The sequence below is a fragment of the Plectropomus leopardus genome, chromosome 1, assembly GCF_026936395.1.
Source record: "Plectropomus leopardus strain MGB_pleo_1.0 chromosome 1, ASM2693639v1, whole genome shotgun sequence".
In the NCBI taxonomy this organism is placed as follows: domain Eukaryota; kingdom Metazoa; phylum Chordata; class Actinopteri; order Perciformes; family Serranidae; genus Plectropomus; species Plectropomus leopardus.
In genome coordinates, this window is record NC_142176.1 from 10,520,447 (window position 1) to 10,541,767 (window position 21,321).

At 37.5% G+C, this 21,321-nt stretch overlaps 2 protein-coding genes across 2 annotated transcripts in view; one reads left to right on the forward strand and one right to left on the reverse strand.

The window, feature by feature from the left end:
- Positions 1-661: 661 nt before the first annotated feature.
- Positions 662-5,941, forward strand: calml4a (calmodulin-like 4a). The gene is made up of 5 exons (XM_042488839.2): positions 662-948; positions 1,040-1,070; positions 1,399-1,539; positions 2,767-2,955; positions 5,288-5,941. Exons 1-5 carry the CDS (start codon positions 946-948, stop codon positions 5,383-5,385), a joined length of 462 nt encoding a protein of 153 aa, XP_042344773.2. The 5' UTR covers positions 662-945; the 3' UTR covers positions 5,386-5,941.
- Positions 5,942-6,538: 597 nt separating this feature from the next.
- Positions 6,539-21,321, reverse strand: part of adamts7 (ADAM metallopeptidase with thrombospondin type 1 motif 7) — an 80,022-nt gene continuing 65,239 nt past the window's right edge. Inside the window, exon 24 of the mRNA XM_042491497.2 lies at positions 6,539-10,236. Within this exon, the coding sequence (XP_042347431.2) occupies positions 10,091-10,236 (146 nt within the window). The 3' untranslated portion in view covers positions 6,539-10,090. The remainder of the gene's footprint in view (positions 10,237-21,321) is intronic.

Here is a 21,321-nt window from a genome sequence, read left to right on the forward strand (position 1 = left end):
ATGAAAAAAATACACATATTTGTTGTCTTGTCGCCACCTTGACTAAAAGAACCGTAAGAGACACTTGTATTATCTAAAGGGGCCACAATCCCCAGGCCCCCAGGATGACTGCTCAGCTTTAATTCCAATTTTTCCAGTGACCACTCACTGTATTACTGCACATAAATAAATAAATTATTATTTTTTAGTATTTCTTTTTTTTATCCTACAATTGTAGAAAAGTCCTAAAATCTTAGAAACATCCTAAAATTCTAAAAATGTCCTGAGACACATCCTAAAATCATCACAAAAAAACACCCTTAAATCCTGGGAGTGCCCTAAAATCCTAGAAAATCTTACAAATGTCCTTAAATCCTGGACACATCCTTCAATCCTAGAAATGTCCTAAAATCTGAGAGACATGTATGGGGGTGCTGTGACTGGCCCCTGGCCTCCTGTCGTTTTAGCAAAAGCGGCTCCCGTGCAAAGCAAGTTGAGTATCCCTGACATACACAAGGTCCACAAGATAAGACTCCAAAGAGAAAACGCAGGATTATGACACTTACATAACAAAAAAGAATAATAAATCCAGAAGCCTGCTGGACTTAATCACAACACCACAGATAATAATCCTCATGATAATAAAACGTGAAAACAAAGACGGATGAATTATGTAACTCAAAGATTTATGTAAATTGTCTTCAACATAAAAAGTCTGAGGGCCTCTGGACACAGAGCAGGACGGGGACACATGGGTGATAATTGGTCCCCTCATTGTGTCAGAGTGGTGATGTGGAAAGGGGAAGGACAATGCAGCACTGTGGATCTGGTATCTGCGTTTCCACGGTAACACATATTAAATTACGTGGAGGCTTACAGGTGGTGGACTTTACACAGAGGTGGAGGGACGCGTGACGCAGACTACAGGAAACTCTATTCTTCCTGGAAGAGCAGCAACAAAGTAAAATGGTAAGAGCAAGAAATTCCTTCCATTCAGCCTTTGCATTGACTTTCTTGTGTTGTTTTTATGATGTAACGCCGCGCTTTTGTCACTTTGCAGGCTAAATTCTTCACCCCTGTTCAAATCAATGGTAAGAGGATTTCAGCTCACAGCATGATATTTTTATCTATTAACTGAATATGTTTGAAATTCCCTTTTTACAAGGTGTTTTATTCACAAGTTCTGTTTTACTTATCTTTTAGTAACTAATACATGTTGAAAAAGAAATGCGTTCACACATAACGTTCAAAGTCTGACCTTGTTCAGTCTGATTAGTTCCTGTAGTGTAAAGCTGACGTATTTCTGAGTAAACCTGCTCCTGTATGATGGATAAATAACATTTATAATTTCCCGTACTGAATTATCAAATGAAATACATACACTATGCTGATGTAATCCCTTCCTTTTTTCCCTTGCAGAGTTTAAGGAGTGCTTCTCCTTGTACGACAAGAAGCAAAAGGGCAAGATAGCAGCCAAAGACCTGATCACAGTTATGCGCTGCCTCGGTACAAGCCCCACGTTTGGTGAAATCGACAGACATCTACAAGTTCACAAAATAGGTACAACACGTAAAACACAGTAAATACAATTTGTGTTAGGGCCATTCAAGATTCAGGAAGTAAAAACAGGTCTTATGCTAAAACTCTGAGATAGCGTTTGTTTTTTTAAAGGAGCAGTATGTTAGATTTAAGGAGATTTAGCGCCGTATAGCAGTGAGGATTACAGATTGTGACCGGCTGAAACTTCTCCTGGTTAGAAATTCTTTAGTGCTCGATGTTCAGGAGGTTTTTACCCACGCCCCCCATTATTAACAGATGTCTCCTCCCCTCCAAAATAAACAAAGCAGGTGATAAATCAGCTTCTCCTCTCCTCTTTGGCATGACAGAGATAGCTCCTGTTAATGTGTGCTCACCTTTTTTTTCTGATAGTTTGGGATCCAGATGTTTCTACCAGGAGCTGAATTATCTGCAGAGGTTTCTTAATCTCCATGATAAACTGACCCAGTGATTGAAACCAGTGAAAGAAGAATAAAATAAAGAAGTTTCACATATTTTTTAAAAAAAGAAGTTTTTACGGTGCTGCTCGTCACAGAGGGGCTTCTAACCTGGTGGCCGACTCAAAAACATGAATGGCCCTTATCTAGACACGGTGCAGCATGACGATCTCCAGAAACGAGGACCTACTCCTTATAGAAATTGTAGGGTAACAAAAACACAAAAGATTTTATTTTCAGGCGATTATACACTAAAGAAAATATACTTATTATATTGTATTCCATTTCTGCCAAAGTATCCCCCTAAATCATACACACCGGACCTTTAAATGTGTTTAATTGTACATAAGTAGTTATTTTGTGTGGTTCTTTTAGAGAACTATAACTCTTTTTGTTAAATGTACAGCTATTCATTTTATTATATACTTGTTCATTATTATTATGTCAAGGAATTTTAAGAAAAATGAAAAATAGTTATCATGTGGCAAATCAACATTAAAGAAACCTGCTGTTTTGCTTGCAAAACAATTACATTCATAAAGCCAAAAGGGTGTTAAACATACAGTGTGAACTCTCTTGAAATAAATATGAAAATTAAACAAACTCCAAACTTCAAAAGGAAAAAAGGGAGAAGTATCATAAAAACAAAAAATTAACAACTTCAAATTCTAATATTTCTATCCCAAAGCGACCCTCACAGTAAATTTTACTGCTCATTTACAATATAACTTAAAACTTACATGTGCATTATTTTTTTTATGACTGTTTGACACATTTTTTGTTGCACGTTTAGAAAAGACAGGAGAGCTGGATTTCTCTACGTTCTTGACAATGATGCACAGACAGATGCAACAGGAGGACCCCAAGACCGAAATCCTGGAGGCTTTGAGGATGACGGACAAACAGAAGAAAGGATACATCCAGGCGTCCGAGCTGCGGGCCAAGCTCACCATGTTGGGGGAGAAACTCACAGACAAAGAAGGTAAACTCTGATTCTGATAAAAGAGCAACCTCAAAAGACTAGAGGAAGCTTCGGGGCTACAGCAAAAACTAGCAAATGCTACTTTTTAATCAATATAAAATTATTTCACAATATTCTATAATGCACAGTGGGCACATAAATGTTTGATTTTAAAGTTACAGTGCGATCTGTGCATGTCTGCACGTGTATTCGTCTGTTATAGACTGTAACATAATGGTTTTGAAATCAAACTATAAGGGTCCAAGTTTTTGCTATAACTACAAAAACCAATAAACAATTAAATTTAAAGTGCTTTTCTAACATAATACAGACACAGTATGTTACCAGTTTGTGGTAAACTGGTAGAAATTTCTACTAAAATGTAAAAAAACAACAAAATATGATCTAAATTTGTAATCCTGTAGTCTATCTATGTTTAACATAAATCACTTGCATTTCTTTTCCCAAAGTTTTAGATTTTTACTGTATTTTAAGGATGCAGTGGACTTTGTTTTTCTCTGGCATGTTAACATTATTGCTTCATTTCATATGTGAAGCGGAGCCAAAGCGTCGAAATTGAATTTTTCCGTTCAACTTCAAGGATCAGCAATAATGTTCCCTGGACCTGGTGCATGTTTAACTATCTGAAAGTGTTTTAAGAATACATGTTTTTTAATTAATATCAATTTATCAATAATATCAATATCAATTTAAATAATATTTAGTGTAATTAAGTTTTTCATCTCTTACAGATCATGATTTACTGATGAGAATCCACTCATTTTCCATTAAAAAAAATGTTTCAAAGTTTTTTTTACTCACATTCACCACATTTGTTTCGACACATTCTTGTTTCATTTTGGGCTTTTGTTTTTTCAACATTTTCACAAATAGTTTCTGTTATGGCAACATGTTGATTAATTCAAACATCTCTCTGTTAGGTGTTAAAATGTCCCTTTAAATTTAAACACGTTATATTAGTAATTTTCCTTTTACATGTTCATTTCAGTAACTACACCCAGTAGAAAAGGTTTCATGTTTGAAAGATTATTAGAAAATATTTTTCCAGTATTTTAAAACTTTGAAACGGGTCAGATTGACCCGCAACATAACAGGAGGGTTAAATATTTTGAAGCAAAGATTCTGACTCCTGCAGGGAAACTCCGTCATTCATACAGATTCTGACTTTAAGATTCATATAAACATAAAGTTTTCATTCAGCGTCTGTCAGTGTGCTGCCTCGAGTGCTGCTGTGCACATGAATATAAACAAATATTGCTCCGCTGCTTTTTCAGTGGGAGACATCCACGAATCAATCTGACAGCCGAATTACTGAAGCAGACAGAGAAGCCGGCGTACAGCACTGCTCCGAACATGTGGTGACTGTAAGCAGCTGTGATCACTGCTGCTGATGTAATTCACACGTCTGAGTTTTCAGGAGATTTTTCTGACTAATTTAGAAGCCAGTTCAGCAGTAATGAATTATAATCGAAATTAATCTGAAATGAAATAGCAAAATACGTTTTTAGGATATAATTCTAGTGTCAGTGGAGGGGAAGCTTTAAGGAGCTTTAATCCATGTGACAAAGAGAAAAATGAATATATGAAATAAGATAAAATACTTATATAATTGAATATTTTATATTATTGAATATTTTAAGGCCCAGCAGACACACTGTAAATATACTGCTCTCTATGTAAAACTAATAAGTGGTAAAAGAAGTATTTTACATTGGTAGCAATTTGATAGTGTGAAAAAAGAGACATTATAATTATAAAGTCCTGCATTCAAGGTTTAAAATCAGAAGGAGCTAAACGCAAAAAAAATGACCAAGAGCAAAATGTTCTTTCTCAAAAGTAAATGTACTGAAAAAAGCAAAAAACAAACAAAAGACAAAAACAAATAAATAAACAAAAGCATCCCTACAAAGTTACCAGTAACTAAAGCTCCCAAATAGACGTAGTGGAAGTATAGTAGAGATATATACAGTAACATAAAATAAAAACAATTTTGAGTTACAGGGACCTCAAAAAATCTCTAAATAATAGAATTCACTACAATATAAACATTAATGAACTTTAGTTTGTGGATAAACGCCATAATAATAAGGTAAATGGTTTCAGTTCTGCTAATGGGAATAACACTGGTCTGGCTCAGCACGCTGGTCTTGGTTTTTGGCAGCTCATCACTTTGAAGGGGTTGTCAGAAAGTCAAAATCTCCCACAGGCAGAGAGCAGCAGAGACTCTGAAGGAGCTCTGAACAATCGTGGGAGACAAATGAGTTCTCAGGCTGCGCTCTCTCTCGTCAGTCCCACTTACGTAACTGCCTTCTCTGCCTTCTTCTTCGTGTAGTGGATGAACTCTTCAAAGAGGCAAACGTCAAGTCAAACGGGATCGTCAACTACGAGGAGCTCACACAGATGGTGACGCTGCCGCCTGTCGATTACTGAATTTTCAGCCGTGACGGGGAATTGACTTCACATACGCCAAACTGGATGTTTGAAACGACATATTAAATCTACATGATGCTGAAACTGACAGTTATGTTCTGAAATATTCTGCTTTTCTTGTTTTTCCTCCGAGATTATTCCTGTAGTAACGGTTTTATTGCATGCAGGACCTCTTTAATAACTCTCCTATATAACTGAACACATTGTGAAACACTTAGGTTTTACTATGTGATATGATTTGTACTTTAAAATGATGAAATCTTAAAAGCGCTGAATACTCCGTACACCTTTTAACAGGCCTGACCCTCCACCCACAGTTTTGATTTCCACTTTAATATCTCTTTTATACGGACTTCTGCATGCTTATGAGCAATAAATAAACCTTTTATTTCATGAAATGTTTTCTCTCCACTGTTAACCTTCCACACATCAGTATTAAATCATAATATCAAGTATTTTTTTTCATTCTTTTCTTGTCTAATAAAAGCTGTGTAGTTTGGATTAACATATCTTTTTCTATCAGAATTTTTAAATAAAAAACAAATTAAAAACCCTGCCTTTTAAATTCTCATACCGTCTTTGTTTTTGTCCCTCCCTTTTATTTCATCCCCTCTTTCTTCTATTTTTTGTTTTTCTTTCTTTCTATCATTGTTCTTTAGTTTTTCCTCTTTCTTTTTGTCTTTGGCTCTAGTTTATTTTTCTTATTTTCTCTTTTTATTTTCTTTTGCTTTTTGTTTACCTTTCTTTTTCAGTCTTTATTTGTATATATATTTTTGCTCTTTCTTGTTCATTTGTTCTTTATTGTTTTTTCCTTTACTGTCTTCTCCCTTGCTTAGTTTTGCTCTTGCTTTCTTTTTGCTTTTCTTTATCTTCATTTCTGTCTTTTGTTCTTTTTTGTTTTTTCTTTCCGCTTTCTGTTTTCTTTATTTATTTTCCCGTTTATAATTTCTTTTGTTTCTTTCTGTTTCTTGCTCTGTTTTTCTCTCTTTTATTGTTTTTGTTTCTTTCTTTATTTTCTCTATCTTTCATTTTTGTCTTTTTTTGTTTTTCTTCTCTATTTCTTTCTGACAGTTTCCATCATCTCCAGTCCTGCGTGCATAATTCTCAGGCACTTGACATTTGTGAGGACTGCTTTTACAGAAGCCACTTGTAGTTTGCATTTTTTCCCCCACAAGTTTTATTTTGTAGTATAAAGCACAGTATATAAATACTCATATGTAACAGCACATCACTGATTAATACATGAATAACATTTTTTCAAAACATGTAACTGTCTTAAGGCCTATTACTGGCCTGTTTAAATGCAGTTTACAGTGGGACTGTAGAGAGTGTAATCAGGCAACGTGCTGCTTTGACAAAGCTGTGGTTAGTATTAGCCACTTGTGTTAATTTTGTGCTTGGAAACCAACAGAATCATTAAATGTACAAATATGAATCCTAAAAAAACAAAAACAAAACAATCAGTCTTTTGGCCTGGCACCTTCAGGCTTTAGTCTCATTCTTTTCTGTATGATCATGGCGTAAACTTGCATTATGTTCGAATCATCCTTTACGCTGAAATCACCAAACAGCAGCAAAGTGCCGCTCAACGCAATAATGACATCCATGTATTACTGGCGGTAAGAAATTCTTTCTAACATAGTTTAAAATGTCACAGCAGTCAGGGCGACCTGGAGTATGGCTGAGGCTTCTGCAGTGGCTCGGGTTCGAGCCCTTCTCTCTCCCACCTTTCCTATCTACATTAAGCTGTACTATCAATAAAGGGAAAAATGGAGGACCCAACAAACCCTGGACTCTGTTATGTTGGTTGCTTTGTGTTGTTGTTGCCTAAATGTAACCACGTGCAGCATAATCCCACCATGTGCTATTGTTGACATCACGGTAGCTGCATCCTGGATCGTCAATTGCAGATGCAGAAGGATACCTAGAGTGTAATATGCAGACTTGGAAGTCCACTGCAAAGTGGCAATATGTGATGACTTGGGATGAGAATGTGTTGAACTGATTGACTGAGGGTGCTCTCTGGCCGCAATTCACTGCCAAAAATTAAACTATTCCCAAGTATTAGTTTGGCAGGAAGAAATGACTGCAGCATCTCGAGGCCGCACTTTGCCACTGTTCAGCGTGCTTTCAGCACTGGGGGAAAAATTTGAATGTTATTATTAATGTTATCAACGTCCCAGACTACCGGTCTGCTCAGTCTGTGAACACAACGCTGGAAACTCCAAACGTGCTGCACTAGAACTAAAAGCCTGCAGGCATGAAGACAGCAACAACCTTAAAACTGTAAACCTTAAAGAAAAATGAACTTTAAAACATTAAAAGCCATTTCCATGTATACATAATGTATGCAGACAAGGCAGGTGTAACTAATTTTAATACTTATTCCAACTCTGTGAGATTTAACTATACTTCATCTTGGTTCCTGTTTTTCATGTTGTTTGATGACAATTTGTTCGTCAACACAAAAAGTTTTGCAACATGTGGAATAAAATTACTTGAAATGCCTTACACATATTTATACAACACCGCAGCTCCAGAGCATCATGCTCCGCACTTCCAGGAAAGAAATGTTTCTGTGAAGCTGCAGCGCTGCGTTAAGAACTCTATTAATGGGATGATCTATGATCTACAAGCACCTTATCTCAACTTACAGTATTTCATAAAAGCACAACATTGATTTCCCCCCCTCTTTTTTTCCTGTAACAATCTATAAAGTTCAATATTGCAAGAAAGCTTCTCTACAGATGTTCCTTTTTTGAATATTAGAAAGCACAAAGAGGATATGATGGCACTGCGGCTGCCCCGGCGTGACTGCGGCAGCCACAGTGCTATATACACAGTGAAGCTGAATCCTTAATATGCTGTATAGTAAACCTAATGTGATATGACACTGACTTAGTGAGTCCCTCCAAAAACATATTCTATTACGCTGAGTTTGACTCATTTTTCTATTCAGTGGTTAATAAAATCAATACCATCAAATTATCCACTATTCAATAAGGCACTGGGCCTGCCAATACCTGACCCGAAATGTTTAGAGCCTGTGTAGCACCATGTAGTTCCTCCACTTTCCTTCTTTTTTTGTGTATATTTTTCTTTGTGACTTTTTTAAAAAATGAGTATGGCAAAGCCAAAGTGGAGCATTGCACAGCTGCTACTGATTCAATTAGGCTACATTTAAAAAAAACAAACAGTTTACAAGCTGCTGTGGACATTAAACATAAACAGTGAGTGTTTGCTGAGCCTCTCCTCCAAACAGTGATTGTCCAGTCATATCTTATAAAACATAAATAGGCACTGCAGTCCTGTCAAGATTTGGATTTCTGTAGTGAGACTGATGCTCAGCATGTAGAAGTTTCAACTAGAACAAAAGTGCTGTGAATGGGAATAAAAATCTGTTTACGTGCCCCCAGAGCCCTCTTGATCTGGGTTGAGCCCAAACAGTTTACAACATCTGGCTCTGCCCACTGCTCAAGACATCTGTGCGCTGTTTGCCAAACAAATTGGTTAGTCAATTTCTCTAAAGCCTTTTCTCTAGTAAGATTAAAATAAAACCATTTTGATGGAAAATATTACATTAAAGCTTGAATCCACCGGCTTGTATGTCAGCTATGCAACCAACTATATCAGAATGACATACTTAAAATACTATGGCTAACTAGCTCCACAATGCGATACAAAAACAATGCTGTTTCTTTATTACATGATTCATCAACTGAGGAGACGAACTTGCCATCAAGTGCAAGACGTCCTTCATAGGGTTTTCATTTTAAAAAACATCACAAAGTCAGCCTGAGTTGGTTTACAGATCATGATAAATTAGCTACTTCTGATAATAAGGCTGCTTTTTGTCTATTTCTGTCTAAAGTCAAGGACCCATTGTTTAAAAATTACATTAAAATTACTGGAAAAAAATGAATAGTAAATCTACATGATCAAAAGCTTGACAGGCATAGCAATAAAGGGGCGGGACTTAGCAAACAGTCAATTATTTTTAAATGTCTCATGAAGCTCTAATGCACCACTTAGTTTTTGCTTTATAAAACTTGTACCACTAAATGTGGTGTAGTGGAGGGTATGCACAGGTACATATACCCACCCCTTATTCTGGCTGTTTACAGTATACACACCTATCAGCTGAAAAGTCATCAGAATATACACAACACTTTAACTACTTCCTCCTCAGTAACCTACACACCTACCTAGGGTTATGCCCATCTCACCAACTCCCACAATATACCTAAAAAACACATTGCGCATTGTATACCTGTTTTAATCTGTACAGTTTCTGCTGCTGTCAATAAAATGAAAGCATTGTACCAAACGTTAAGGTGAATGAGTGGTTTATCTACATGTGTAATAATGCATTATAAAGCTGGCTACATTCATTGGAGAGTCCTTATGTAGCACCACATGTTAAGAGAAAAAAAACGACTCTGGTCAAACGGCATAGTATAAAAAGTGCAAACAAATATTTACATTCTCATTATTTCGCTAAAACAGAGGCTTTGTTATTTTTCCAATTAGTGTCAGCCCTGTAGGATAAAGTAACCGGCACAAACACGCTGAGTTTCGGAGTGGGACTAATTCACACTTAATCTCTAGTGGCAAATAACTCAGGAAAGGGCTCAGATTGTTGACTTTAAAAGAAAATTTCTGTTTCGTCAGTGTTCCTGTGGGTGAGTGGTTACTTGGTTTCAGCTCAGTGGCGAGACGTGCTGCTGGAGCGGGATCGATGGCTGCAGGTTTTGCAGCACTGTGCACGAACATTGGGCAAGTGGCATCGACTCAGCAAGCGGAGAGTCTGACAGAAACGAAATGATACTCGATCACGAAGGCAAACTTCTCCTGTGGGGGTGAGAGGGAGAGAGACAAAGGGGGAGACACAGAGACAGAGAGAGACAGAGAGGTTTGATACGGACTTTGTTCTGTTACGTCTTTACAGAGTGAATTGCTGACACCGTGTGAGGGCTGCAATCTTCTTACATCGTTCGACTTGCACTCGAAATTGAACAGTGACAGGTGTGAATAGTCTCATAACATTCTGCTCTTTTGTTCTTTGTCCAACACAGATTGTTCTTAAAGACCTGCTAATGATTTCTTTCTGACCAGAGTTGGTGAAAAATGAACAAATATGTCTCTGTTTTTTATTCTTTTATGTACAACTCATCAAGTGGATAAAAATGAAACCAGAGACCTTGAAAGAAAACTGCTCAGAGGAAAAGTCATCCAAAGCGCTAATTAGTAGACAGAAAAGATTTAGTGGATTTGATTTTTTTTTTTTAAATATGCTGTTTAGCAATGCAAAATATAGCTTGACCTTGATTGTAAATACGCACAATTTCCCAGCTGAAAACATGAACAAGAGCTTTCTGAAAAAGAACTGTAGACATAAATATGCAGCCATCAGTACATGTGTCTTTACCACTGAAAATGTTTTTCCTGGTATAAGAGCTGATACTGGCTCCTGGAAAAACATTTAACTAAAATATTAAAGGGTTTTTTTTTTAAAACTATGTCACAAAGTTAAAATCATATGACTGACATGTCATGCGACATATGTCACATACATCACAGGACATACTTGTTTAAGTTACGTAAAAAACATATTTATTTTCACCCAAACCATGATCTTTTTTCTTGTTTTTTTCTTGTAAGTTGGGCATGAAAACATGTTGAAAAGACATAAAGATTCCCCCTCACTAATGCCCATAAACTGCCTGAATTGAAACTAAACTGAGAGCTGAACTAACAGCAGTTTCCAACCTAAAATACAAAAAAACAAAAACGTTAACGCATACTGAGGAACAAGGCAGGAGGGAGAACCTTCACCCCTACTGCTGCTGTGCTGCTGTGGGCACGTGTGCCTGTGTCCACAGTCGGCTCTGCAGATCTGTCTTATTCTGTCTTTCCCAATTACTCTCAGGTGCTGTGCTCCCGAAGAAATACAAAGACAGGTAGAAAGGAGAAAGTGGGAGTGCCCAGCGCTGCATGTACAAAGGCTGTCGTTGCCGCAGTGGCCGTAGGTTCAAGTCTGACCTCGGCCCTTTGCTGCATGTCTTCCCCTCTCTCCCCCCCTTTCGCTCTTTTAATTTGTCCTATCCAATAACGCTGCAAAAGCCTTTAAAACAAAAAATCTAAAAAAACAAAGAGAAAACGATAGGAAGCGAGAGAGCGAGTGAGAAGGGAAGAAACTAAATAATGAACACACCCTCTTGGACGTGGAATTCCCAACATTTAGGGCCACACTTAACACTGCATAAAGAAGGGACGTCATAGCCGCCCCACAGCGTGATCTGTGTAAAAAGGGCTGATGATCTCTGGGTGGCCAGTATGAATCAAAATGTGTCGCTGTGTAAATGTAGGCATTTTAAGTGTTGTTTTCAGTAGATTTGAAAAAAAATTGAAACTGTCTTTAAAACTGCAATTAGCACCAAAATCTATCGTTTGTATCTGTGTCATTACAGAGTTTGCTCGGCATATGTAAAGTATGAAGCTCCCATCCTGCTCTGTTTTTCAGTTTTCAGGCTTTCTGGAGCGACATTCAATAACTGCAACAACAGATAGTCTTCTTCCAATTAACAAGAAAAGGCTTACAGTGTGATTGAATATATTTGGTTGCTGGGCTTTCCACCACATTCCCAGAAACATGTATCAAAAAGTAGAAAAAAACAAGACAACTCATCAAAACTTTTGTTAGAGGGCAACCCAGTTTCATAACAACAACAACAACAAACAGGCAATCGCACAGTTTTGTATGAAGGTTTGTATCCATCAACTAGCAGAGCAAACCATCTGCTGTCTGGTATTTTAAATGACAGCAGTTACAGCAGAGGCATGAAATTGAAAAACCAGTCCAGACAGCGATTTGAGCGTGGGCAGTCACTGAATCGTCACACTTCATCAGACACTTGCTGTTTCAGAGCCTCATGTTGTTCTTGTATTTAGCTTTTTGGCCTCCCATTTAAAAACAACTAAGTAAGCAGAAATAGAGGTCCTTCAGGAACTGAGTTCACTTTACCACCTGTCCTTCAAGTTCCCACAAGCACTAAGTGATTGTCGAAGTCAAAAAAAACAAAAAAACATCCCACAAGTTCCTGCTGAAATTTCAGCTCAATCTAAGTTCAGGTGAGTTCAGATGCAGAGGCGAAGGCTGATGGCTTTAACAGACAACTGTGCATTATAGGTCAGTTCTGCGACTGCAAATCGCTATTTTATGTGCTTTTCAGTGGCTCAGTGCCAGAGACAGCTGCTCATTTTCATTTATTAAAGTTCTCCAACACCTTCAAAGCCTTTGCTGAAAGTCCTTCAAATCTTCACACTCTTACCCTGAGAAGACCTTGGATCTTAAATCATGGTCTTCACACCCTACAGTCTGTGTCACATTATTATTTACAGAAAATGTAAGCGCTTTTGGATGCAAATCAGGACTCCCAAAGCTGTGGGTGACTGCAGACAGCAGATGGCTGTTATAGAAGGGACACTAAAAAGAAAAGATAAAGAAAGTGCCGGCACTGTTCAGGTTTTTGGAGCATTCTTTGGAGCAGCAGCGCAGTTGGAGTATACTTTTTTTCTTTCTTTTTTTACAGCAGTTTGGCCTTTTGTCTGTTTATAGTCAGCTCTGTGTGTCATGGATATGATCTGCACAAACCACCTAGACAACAGTTTACAAGGCCGTGGGGCAGACATGAATGCTGAAAAGAAAAGCCCACATTTCTGGTCAGAGGGAGAAAAACATCAGCTTATAAACATTATGCAGGACTTGGATACAAAAAGGTTTTAAGATTTGTGCAAATATCGCAACGTCAATCCTTTAAAGAACATGGCTGAAGGAATAAAAGTGGGAGGCTGTGTTTATATGACCAAACAAATCCACCACCATCGTAAAACTTGAAAAAAAAATCTAATGCAAAGAGACGAAATGACAAGCTACTCCATCGGTTACACTTTTCTATATTTTGACATGATAAACGACATGTTAGGGGACGTTAATTGAAGTCTGCATGTCTGAATGTAAACGGGAGTATTACTGGAATATTATTTTTCATTTGCCATGTAAACAGTTTTAAGGAACACTCCCTTTTTCCCAATAAGTGCAAAAACTGGACTATTTTGTGCATGAAACATACTTATTGTGAAACATGGATTTAGAAAATATCATAAGGTCATCAAAAATCATTATCGTCTCAGCTTCATAATTATTTACAGCAAATTTCCTGAAAATCATTAACTCTAAAAGAGCCAAAGTGTTGGACACATGGAAAATTTCTAGTCTCATGGTGGCACTACAAACAAAAACATGGTTAAAGTAACCTCAAAACATTAAAAAATCTAATTCTAGGGACAATGAATGCCTAGTCCAAATTCACTGGCAATGCATGCAATAACTAATAATCTAATAATGTTCTCTTTTCAACCAAATTGTTGGACAGAGAGGTAAACCAAAAACAGATAGGGGGGTTGTTAAGGAACGACTGGAACAGCTGTGCTTATCAAAAAGCCTGCATCAGTCTGCCGAGCACCATGGCTGCGCCTTTCAACATGACCTATATACATACAGTATAAACTGAACCCGCTGCTCTTATACAAAGCAACTCTCAATACTCCAGAGTGCAGAATTTCCAGTGTCTCCCACATTAGAGACTCAGTGACATCAATGGGGTGCAAAGGCCACAGCTGCAACTTAATACACAACATTTCCTGTTTTCTATACACCCCCATCTGCTACTGTATCTTTGACCCACTCACCATCATGCCCCATATAGAACTGTAAACAACAGAAGGAGGCAGTGGGACGTGGGATTTCCCCAGTTGTATGCTTTCTTTTCTTCACTATTTGGGGATACAGAGTCTTAACTTGAGTGACACGAAAACCTGTTCACAGGAAGCCTCTTTTCAGCCCCTCAGCCTATGCTTTAATAGATTTGCATTTGTTTTCTACACTTAACATCTGGTGGTCTAGGCGTCACAGAGGGTTAATTACAGCATGAGCCACAACAAATGAGCTGAATAAGAGACAGAGTGAAAGGTTGGTCAATTACCTCAAGTACGTATGAAAGTGAAATGACTATATTGATCCATATTCAACACTTTCCTTGCACAAAAGACATTATCTCTATATGAGCAGTCTATATAAACACTGTCAAGCAGGATCCTCATGTCTTCATCTTCAATTTTGGGCACAAAAGATAAGAGAGGCATAAATGATTATTGAACATTGTTACAAATGTATTGCTGTTGAATTGTTAATCATGAACTCATTGTGCTCAGCCACTTACTGATGAATGTATAAACATGTTATGTTTACACACCTGCTATAACTACCAAACCACAAGTTGTGACAGCGACACTGACTTGATATGGGGAACTTCTACGCAAACTATTGCTAATTTACACATCATGAAGCAACATTTATCCATTTGAAGTTGTGTTCGTATCCAACTGGCAAATTCAAGTCAAATATTCAATCACATTTTAGCTCTGATTTTGGTCCCCACTTACTCTTGAGGCAAATATTTGTCTGTTTAGCTGCAAAATGTTCCACCCACTGTTAACCAACTAGTAGTTGAGTTTTTTCACTGAAAAAAAGCCAAAAAATGATGCTATGAGTGGTAAAACTGGCCCAAAACCATGAACATGAGCTGAAACTCATAATGCTCTATATAGGTGAGCAGAGCAGCAGATTATGGTGATAATTTTCTTAGTCAACATTTGCTTTACGAAGCAAATTTTGGTTTGTTTCTATATTAATGGTCTGAATATCACATAGAGCCTGTTTGAAGCATCTATAATTGATATTTGTATGAAACAAAGGGAAATGAGACAGTGTGAAATGTTGATTGAGCAAATTATCATTATCATTTTTGGCTTTTTCCAGTGAAAAAACTCAGCAACGTGTCAGGCTCTTGTGTCCAGTTTTATTTTGAAAACATGGGGGGAAAAAGCCTTGACCAACATGTCAAGAAATGTCACACAAATTGTAAGAAATTGGTAAAATGTGATGAGTAAATAGTTTTGAAAAAGAGGGGAGGATTATCAGATTATTATTTTTTTTTAAGGGAAAAATGTCCGGGAAACTATGTTTATAATTTTATATTTAAAATCATCTTACAGAGAAAAAATACAATACATCAGATTTCAAAGGGTTAATCTGTGTATGAAAAAGAAGGTGAGCATAACTACAGTAAACTCACTTTTCTTAGTTTTGAACCTTTCTTTAATTCACCGTTACATAAATTGTTGGCATTTAATGTTAGATTTCTGATAACAATGATATAAATTCAATCTTTAAAACTGCTGCTCGTAATATTTCTTGTGGTGTGGAGTGGACAAGACTATGAAACAACCATATAGTACTAAAGTATATAGCACACCTTTACATCAATAAGTTTGAGTTCTTTGTTTGAAATGTAATTTAAGAATGGATGACAAATGTTTTATGAGTGCAGCAGTATTTTTTGTTGTCTTGTCCATGTGGGCTGAGCACCTATGTGTTCTTTTTATGTGCAACTAACTAACTACAGAAGATTTAACTTCCAAGATGATCTAATAAAGTATCTGAAGACTGTTGGATATACATTATGATCAGCAACATACATTTGTTTTTCTTTTATCATGCCCATATTGCAGCCTGGTGTTTGTATATAGACGTGCATTTTCTCTCATTCTTCAAAGAAAATAGTTCCAGGTACGATTTAAGCGCTTAGGCACATTACACACATACAAACTGAGTTTTTTTTAAGAGATTAAAGAGGAGCCACAAGCCTAATGGTTGATGTTTCACCCCCTTTTCATCTTTTTAGCCGCACACAAAATCCACACAATGTGGCTCATTAGCTCCCGACGGTAACTCTGTGCTGTGGGAAATGTGAATGCAGCGAGACCTTCAGAGTGCATGGAGGTCATCTGTCCACACGCTCTCCTTCTACTCTCCCTCCTGCTTTTCCCAGACACCAGATCATGCACTGTATGTTTGACATTATTTTTAGCTTGCACAAAGATACAGAGACACCATACATCACTTAGGCCGCAATGCTGCCTTATGCAACAAACGTTCTTCAAATCACAAAAAAATCAATGCAGCTCTTAAGTTAAGAGAAATGGGGTCTTTTAGAGCTTCAGTGCTTTAAATTCTGCATCACTTTGCTGCAAGATCACAATTTTTTAGTATCTTTGATGCCTTAATGTTGTGCACAAAGCAAAGCTGTAGTCAAGAACATCAATCTAATATAACATGACTGTAAGACAGAGACATCTCCCAAGACCAAGTGACATGTTTCATTTCTTCTTGGCTTGTGTGACAGTGAGTGCACGGTTAGCTTGTTATGTCTCAGGTAAGCTATGTCCCCTTCATTTCAGGCAAAAATTCGCTTCTGATGAACAATATCAAAGAAGTCCTCCTTTATATATGCTTGTTTAACCCTTTAAGGGCTTTTGCTCTGGCCAGAATAGAAAGTTTGTCTTTATTCCTCGGAAGCTTTTCTGTGATTGGTCATGGTTTGAAACAGGTTGTTTCAAATTGATGGTGGTCTATTCTCAGTTTCTTCGAAAGAAAGCTCCTAAATTTTTCTTCTGTCTCAGACCATCTTTCATTAAAGGATTCATCAGCACCATCTATGATGATGTTAGTTTTGGCTCGTCTGATTCTCAATAGTAGATCCATTGAGAATAGACTGTCGCAGAGAAGAGAGATCAGCCCTAAAGGAATGAAGTGTTCAGATGTTCGGATCTGTGCCAATAAAGTTTTTATCCCATTTCATCTTTAAAAAGATTATTTCGTTTTACAACTTAAAGACTTGTTCAAGTTTTTTTGCCCGTCAAGGCAGTTTTTCATATGAAATGCAAGTCATATGTTAAAACTTGTAACAAGTATTCGCATTTGTCATCTAAGAACAACATGCATTTTTTCAAAAAAGTTGGCCTCCTGAGAAAAGCACAGCACAGATTAACAGCTAGATGCACCTGTTTAGGTCAAAATCTAAGACATACTATACAAGAGCTCTGTGGGAAGAATCCTTTATGGATCTGCAAATTCTCCTGGTTCATTCAAGCTACATCACACAGCAGGTTGTGAACTCAAATGAACAGACCAACACTCCAAAAGATTTAACCTGATATAACCTCTGACCCGAGATGTTCAGGGTAAGATGAGTAACAGACTTGAGAATTCAAATCGACACTGAGAGACAGCCAAAGTGTCCCACATACACAGGGAGACAACAACTGAAACAATCTATTTTGAACACGTGCATTTCTTCAGGGGTCAGTTGAGGTTGTAGGGGCACGTGCGGCAGAATTAGTTCTGAAAAGAGCCTAATCAATATATCTGGCTGCAAAAAATGTCCCTAATGGCTGAATATGTCATGCTTTTTTCTGGTAAATACCTCCCCATGCTCCAAAAGCACATGTTCAGTCCCTGTGAGAGATGGACGCACATCAGCTTCATATTATCCTCCTATTTCTAAGCAAACCAACCTTGGCTTCCTACTGTGATAATAATGACCTGCAGCCCAGATTGTATTGTCAAGCACATCAAAGCCGAGGTCTGTCTTGGGCTCACGTGGTCATACACATGTCACTGCAGTAGTTTCACACTAAACTGATGAAAGTCTCAGTTTGTGTGTGCAGCTTTCAGAAAATGCTTGATGAGAGGCTACTCAGAGCAACTTTAACCTGGCAGGCCTGGACAAAAGCACGACTATATGAATGATATAATGTGCTGGTCAGTATATCATTGTGTGGCATATTGATACTTGGAAGACTTGCACTGTCTGTTCAGCTGTCCAGAAAGTATGGTTGAAAAAGATTAAATCACAAATAACTGTATACACACACACACACACACACACACACACACACACACACACACACACATACACAGATACACATACACATATACATACATATATACAAACATACGTATATGCATACATCACTGGCACACACATGCCACATGCTCACTCACTTTCTCTATCTTTCTCACTCGTGCCATGGCAGAATTTGAGAGCGTTATTTCGCCCCCTTCCTAAGAAGCTAGCATGACAATGGTTGGTACTATTTTCGTTCTTCAGGTCTTCTAATTAAATATGATACCATCACTCTAGCTTTCTGGTTTTAAAACTCAGCCCCGCTCAGCCTCTTAAAGACAGGAATGCTGGCTGCCAATTAACTGCATCGTGATTAATGTGTGAGTGCTGACAGCCCTAACACACACACACACACACACACACACACACACAAATATATATTCAAAGTTTTGCATTTTTTGACAAATATCAACAAACACCTCACAAAATTGTAATAACCTTTCACAGAGTAAGAATATATGATTAAGTACATTTTGACAAAAATGTGAGATGGAAGGTTAAGATTTAGTCCAGACGAAACATGAATGTGTGAAGGAAGTATAAACACAAACAAAACAAACCCCAAAACAAAATCCAAACGACAACACACTATTAAAAAAAAACAAGACCATGACAGGCGCCAGTCACCTCGTCATTCTCTCTCTATGGTCTTGTCATTGATTAAACGCTTTCTTGGTACAGGTCAGTGACCATATGTAAACAGCTGAGAACTAATCCTGTGAGACTTCTGTGTTCTGCTTCACCCACAAATAACCTCTGATCTCTATGCAGTGAAGGGGGGGGGGGGTGACTGCCATACTCAAGTATACTATCTACCTAAGATGTACATTATATTCACTCTTCCAACCCATCTATTGAGTGCTTGTTTCCTGAGCAATTTCTGCCACAAGAGTGAGAGAAAGAGCATAGGTGAGTAAGTGCTCTCAGAAGATGTGCATCTTGCAAAGGCAGATCTCACTGTGGTATCTCTGAGAGTGGTAACTCTGCTCCCAAGGCAGTTACATATCTTAAATAAAAATGGGTCACGTTGCAGCAATATTAATGATTTCCTCAGTTTGAGTTTTAATGCAGAGTTTTACACTTTACAACATCACATTTTGATACAAGTGATCCGTACCGAGAACCCTGACGGCCATTCATTCTCTGAAATTCATTTGATTTTCCCTGTAATTGTATCAATCTGATTCACATCATTGCTTAACTAAATTCATCCAGCTGGTTTCAGTCTACTAGTCTTAATGACACCCCTACTTAAAAAAAGCACACGTGATGTTATCACATTTGCACACGTCATTTCAGACGCTTCACATGTGAACATGTCTTTTTGAGCATATCCTTGTCAACATGGGGAAAAAAAAAGAATATTTGTAATCTGATACAATTTGCTGTATCTGATACTGATAAAGCAAACTGTTTGTTGTCACATTATCATATTCTTCAAATATTTACCATAACATGCCATCAAAGCTGGTGTTCAGGCACTAACAGGCTGCCATCTGAGGAACACTGTGATTTCTTATCTGATATAAAACAGAGATGCAACTGAACTGCTCTTCAAAAATAAATAAATAAATAAAAAAGTGCAAATCATGATTGTTTAACCCTTTGGTGACCTCGGTAAAAGTAGCAATGATGAATTTTCTAAATCCATTAATTTATTGAAATTTGTGGAACATTTCTTTTTCTAGTTGCTCATTGTATTATCACCCCATGCTTTCAAAAGAGATCAAACCAATTTGTTTAGCGTTCAAAGGTTTAAATACTTGAGTACGTGAAAGGTGGCTGAACACTGCACAAGAAAATTGATGTCGATTCAGGGGATAAAGGGTTAGTTAGAGTAGGAGCTGCAAAAGTTATGAATATCTTTGGAGAATTGTGTTATTTATTTTCCATTTATTTCAAGAGGGGATGAGGTTAAATTGTCTCCAATCTACAAAAATAGTTTCATGTTCAACAGTTAGCTGTGAGGATCATTTATGCTGAAAACTGAAGAGAAAAAAGCAGATATAACCTGCTCAACCTCTGAACACCTGGTGAGGCAAAAAACATCTCGAGTGCAGAAATAGGGGCCATTTCTAGTTGTGATCTTAAAGCCAGATTTAAACTCTGATCTCCTGTAGGTACGAGGTTTTAGGATTAAGTATGACAGAAGAGAAAAAAGCAAAGGATGGGAATGTCAAGCCATGAATGATGCGTTTCAAGCCGGTGAAGACTTGCTGCTTATAACTTCACTGTTGTGAATAGCTGCTTTGATTGCAAATGTCTTCTCCTACTTTGAGTTTGAACTGTCTCTGTTTTATACTGCCTGGTTAACAAAGACGACTTTTGAGGGGAATGTAGTCATCCTTTCCACTGGCAAATGATCTGACATTATTAGAGGAAGAGCTGGTGGATTCCCAGTGATATCAATGCTCCTGTTGATGTATGGCAAAGTGCACAGCTTCATATGGTCAAAAAAGCTGCTGCTGTTGGACAGTTTAATACTGAAAACACCTGAAATAAATGTCATGTTAGAAACATTTTACTGAAACATTTTCTCAAAGCTTAACATTTTAATTCAAGACATTTTTGCCCTTTTTTTTAACCACTTCTCCTTTATGACTATTAAGGTTTAGTAAGGACATTTGGTCAAAAACTGAGGCTGCAATGTGGATTTATCTCTAATGTTTTTTGTGCATTTTCTGTGTGTTCCTTATGTCCATTTTGTCGAGTTTTCAAGAACAGCCTCAATTCCAAATTGACAAAGTTGTGTGATGTTGTATGTTGACTGTCATTGTAAGTAGTGATACTGAGATTGTTGAATCTCAGATGCTGAGATCGCTACTGGTTATTACTTTGGTTTCAAAAAAAAAAAAAAAAAAAAAAGGGGGGGTGTTGTGCGGCACTTCTTCTGACCAATCACACCTGAAGCACTTTTTGCACTTACTAAGGGTTTTTTCCTTAAGTCTAAGGGTGCTCCAGTTTGATATTTCACTCAATATTCCCATTCACCTACATACACAGTCCAATCAAAACACTGATGTCACCACCCTGAAACACAGCCAGAATCAGCGGAAATGGAATCAAA